Source organism: Arachis ipaensis, chromosome B01 (assembly GCF_000816755.2).
Source record: "Arachis ipaensis cultivar K30076 chromosome B01, Araip1.1, whole genome shotgun sequence".
NCBI classification, from domain to species: Eukaryota; Viridiplantae; Streptophyta; class Magnoliopsida; order Fabales; family Fabaceae; genus Arachis; species Arachis ipaensis.
In genome coordinates this window covers 130,798,307-130,802,471 of record NC_029785.2, presented here as the reverse complement: position 1 = coordinate 130,802,471, position 4,165 = coordinate 130,798,307, and the positions used below count along the sequence as shown (strand labels likewise).

Sequence of the window (4,165 nt, the reverse complement as noted above, 5' to 3'; positions counted from 1 at the left end):
ATTTCTAAAATTAACCAACAATAACAATAATAGAGTAATACTCCAAATAGGTCCCCAAGGATTTGTCCGTACGACAGATTTGTCCCCCAAGAAAATTAACTAAGTCCACAGTCTTCGAAATTGTTAAATATGTGCCATATACGTCCCTGCTCCAGGTTTAGCTGGTTAACTGAACACTCTCTCTCCTATGTGGAGGTGATGAGTGTGACATGTCAGGTTAAAGGCTTCCAGGACACGTTGGTCCCTGCACACGTGGCCAAAACAACGTCATTTAAGGCCTTTTCAAAACGACGTCGTTTTGAGTGGGACAGATTAATCCCCAAACTTTATGAAATGAATGTGTTAAAACGACAGCATTGTGAATAGAGACAACACATCACTGTTTTAAAGGGGATGAACATGAAATTAGGGCTTCACTTTTTACCCCGTGTGCCTCCAACCCATGTATGTTAGTATGTGAGAGAGAGTTTTTGGCTTCGAAGAAGATGATGGCGAGTGGAGGTAGCACGTCAGTTGCAAGTCGAAGACGTGGTCGGTGAACTATGGATGATGTCTTCAGTGTTGACAGCAATTCGACTGGCGTCCAAAGGGGGCGACTTAGAAGAGGAGAACATCCTAAGTGCAAGTGCAGGACATATGCCGTAATATCCAGGTCTCGCACAGCAGAAAATCCGAATAGGCTGTTCTTTGGCTGTCCTCACTTCAAGGTACTTTAGAGTGGTGGATTTTTGTGGTGCTGTAGTTTTGATAACTGGGGACTAAGAATAATGTGATGATTTATGTTCTGTTATTCTGATTGCAGGAAAAGCAAGGATATTGTGATTTTTTTTTTGTATGGTTTGATGAGATTTTTGGGTATTTGGTGGATGATGTAGTTGAAAGCCGTAGATTGGCCTCTGTAGAGACATGCGTGGGTGAAGAATTTGGTGCAGGTTTAGATTATTGCTTAGAGGAGAAAGTGAAACAATTGAAGGAGATGTTAATAAAGAGAAATGAAGATAGTTCAAAACTCAAGAAGGACAGTGTTCTAAGGTTGTTTAGTAGTGTAATAATAGGTGCACTTGTAGTTGTGATTCTGTTTTGTATCTATGTGGTGGTTATTTAAGCAATTGGCATTGTATCTTTGTTGGAAAAATATTGTATTTGAATGACTCATTTTAGTTAAATGAATATTAGAAGTTGATAATGATGCTAACTTGAAGCTAGTCTATATCGAATTCAGAGTATGCAAAGTAATTTGGCAAAGTGGATTAAACCAAAAATAGTATATAATCCAAACCAGAATATTCAAATAACATGCATCAGAATGTTAACATAAAGTAGCATCAACATAGAGGATGTACATAAGTTGTATCAAAATGTTAGCAAAATAAAAAAGGTCTATTTCCTTCTACACACACTGATATAAAGTGGTGCACAAAAGGTATTAAAAGTGGAGGTCTATTTTCTTCAAAATAAAAAGAGTAAACAATATCTTGTCCATTTCACAATAAATTTCTTCCAAAGCATCATTTCTTCTTAGAGAGGTTCAGTCCGGGCGTTGGAATGAATTTGAACATTCTGAAGGTTGTGCCACTACTTGCAGCTGTCATTGTCTCAACACTCACACTTTTCTGTCTCTTGGGCCTAATTATTGTCTGCTTTGGACGTCTAAAAGGCTGCTGAGGCTGAGTTTGTCTTCCCTGATTGAATTGTAAACAATTATGAGTATTCTAAAATAAGATATTAGTAAGTAATGTTTAGGAATTAATAGTGAAACATATTATCAAGCATACTTATAGTTGCAGCATTCACATTCATTCCAACGTCTGGTATAGTAGCATTTGTTGGTGTCTCAGGCTGGGTAACCTCATACGTAAGAAAATTTATTAGGGACTATTATTAAACCCTTCACGATGTATTTTATAAGTCAAATAGGTCCTTTAGAAATGCTACTATAAGTCAAACAAGTCCCTAATTACTAAATTTATATGTTAAGTTGGTCTCTATAACACAACAACTAATTCATGTCAAAAACCTGAATCCTAAGCATGTTATCACACATATCAAGCTGCATAATGTAACACATTTAGCAGAAGAAGGTAAGTGTCATTCATGTATACCTAAGTTACGAGTGCCAATTGAGAAACCTGAACCTCTTCTTGTGTTGTAGTTGACTTTTTCCTGGATTTTCCCTTGACCTTTCCTTTAGGATTAGTTCCAGCCTTAGGAGCTCCCTTGCAGGTCTTAGCATTGTGGCCAGTATCTCCACATTTTCCGCATGTGACTCGAAAGGTCTTTTTTGCCTTAGTACCCTCTGGTCCATCTTCTACTGGGTCTGGTCTCCTTCTCTTTACTGGACGCCCTATTGGCCTCTTAATCTTGGGAGGGATTGAGCTTATTTCTCCAGACTTCTCCCAATACTCTTCACTATTGACGGGGCTAATGGAATGACCATATGTTGCTCTGAAGGCATCCATCTTCAGCCACTTGTACACATATGTGTCTGCTCTGTCTCCCCTCTTAGCAATAGCAGCCATGGCATGCACACATGGAATTCCTATAAGTGATTATAAACAACAATTAGATATACAGTTTGTAAGAATAATAACTAAAAATGCATAAGTTGGAGTGTTATACCTGTAAGTTGCCACATGTTACATGTACATGTGCTATTACCTAAGTGCACCCCCAGCTTCTTCATGTGCATTTGCACCTCAAATACATGTCTAGCATCGTCGCCAATCCATTGAGCAGTCCAGTGCTTAATGTCCTTCATAATGGCTTCCATCCTTTTTTGTTGTACAAGAGCAACTACACCAGTGTACATGATTAGGGCCTTTTTGTGTTGTGCCATCCTTCACATAATGTAACATCTGAGCTCCTCTAGCATTGTGAGGATAGGTTTTCCCCTATAGTGTACTATCTTGGCATTCTACACCTCTGTCATGTTATTGGTGATATTGTCCAGCTTAGGGTAGTGGCTGAATTTTGACTTAGTCCAGCATCTTGGATCTAATTTTGCAAGGTAAACCCATGCGTCCTCATTCATTCTCTTCAGCCTTTGCATGTTATCATTAAACTCTGCAACGGTTGAACTTTTGGAACAAGCCCAGACCACATTCTTAAGTTGTGTATCCTTGTATTTGTTTGTGAAATTCTTCCAAATGTGCCTAACACAGTTTCTGTGATGGGCGTTAGGCATAACCTCCTTTAGTGCTGGCAAAAGACCCTGCATTACAGTTCAAACAGACCAGAAAATAATATGCATTAAAATGCTTGTTATGATAATAAAAAACATAGCTAACAGTCATTAAACCATCAAGAATACAATGCATTTAGTTAGTTAACATAACAAACACTAAGACATATTTAGGGATACATTCTGTTGATCGCTGATGAAGTTCCAACCATCGGCAGTGCATTGCCCAGAATTATCTTGTAACAACTCCAGAAACCATTTCCAACTTGCCTTTGTCTCACTGTCAACTACTGCATACGCAATCACATAAAAATGATTGTTCGCGTCTTGTCCTATAGCTGACAATAATTGTCCCCCATAAAAACCCTTCAGGAAGCATCCATCTAAACCTATCAAGGGGCGACATCCAACCTTGAACCCATTTTTACAGGCGTCTAAGCAAATATATAATTTATCAAATAATGGAGGATATTGAGGTATAGGCTCCACTGCCAACAGTGCAAATGAACCTTCATTGCTCCTGTGTAAACATATATCTTAGTATGATATCACGGCAATATTAAACCAGAATTCACTAAGATCACTAACAATATTCTAATGTATTATGATATCACAGCAAGTTATTTTTCTCAAACAAGAATTAACATAAAATGTAAAAAATATTATTCTTCATATGTCCATGTTATCAAATTATTGAAATCTCAGGAAATGTTACACTTTGAAATAACCTCTTACCTGTGTATCTCATTCAGATAATCACATAGCTTGCCATATTGCGCCTTCTCGTTACCAATATACTTTTCCTTGGCCATCCAAAGTCCTCTGTACAGCATTTTATCACTGAGTATCACATTGTAATCAACCTTTATGTGATCCCATGCCTCTGCATGTGTCAACCGTGGTTGACTCAACAATCTTTTTTCTAGCTTCTTTGCTACCCAATGTTGATCTGCCATATTGCTGCCAAACTCTCTTCCACAGGTG

The 4,165-nt window shown here is 38.1% G+C and overlaps 2 protein-coding genes across 2 annotated transcripts; one reads left to right on the top strand and one right to left on the bottom strand.

The window, feature by feature from the left end:
- Positions 543-1,105, top strand: LOC107614636. Its single transcript, XM_016316781.1, has 2 exons — positions 543-707; positions 803-1,105. Exons 1-2 carry the CDS (start codon positions 543-545, stop codon positions 1,103-1,105), a joined length of 468 nt encoding a protein of 155 aa, XP_016172267.1.
- Positions 2,083-2,854, bottom strand: LOC107614626. The gene is made up of 2 exons (XM_021105169.1): positions 2,620-2,854; positions 2,083-2,539 (listed from the first exon to the last, which is right to left on the bottom strand). Exons 1-2 carry the CDS (start codon positions 2,834-2,836, stop codon positions 2,103-2,105), a joined length of 654 nt encoding a protein of 217 aa, XP_020960828.1. The 5' UTR covers positions 2,837-2,854; the 3' UTR covers positions 2,083-2,102.

What these genes read in the sequence shown, in the direction of transcription:
- LOC107614636 (XM_016316781.1), top strand. Translation starts at nt 543, where the DNA reads ATGGATGATGTCTTCAGTGTTGACAGCAATTCGACTGGCGTCCAAAGG. An exon ending in TTGGCTGTCCTCACTTCAAG is followed by an intron (nt 708 to 802) that starts GTACTTTAGAGT and finishes TTCTGATTGCAG; the next exon opens with GAAAAGCAAGGATATTGTGA.
- LOC107614626 (XM_021105169.1), bottom strand. Translation starts at nt 2,836, where the DNA reads ATGGCACAACACAAAAAGGCCCTAATCATGTACACTGGTGTAGTTGCT. An exon ending in TAACATGTGGCAACTTACAG is followed by an intron (nt 2,540 to 2,619) that starts GTATAACACTCC and finishes AATCACTTATAG; the next exon opens with GAATTCCATGTGTGCATGCC.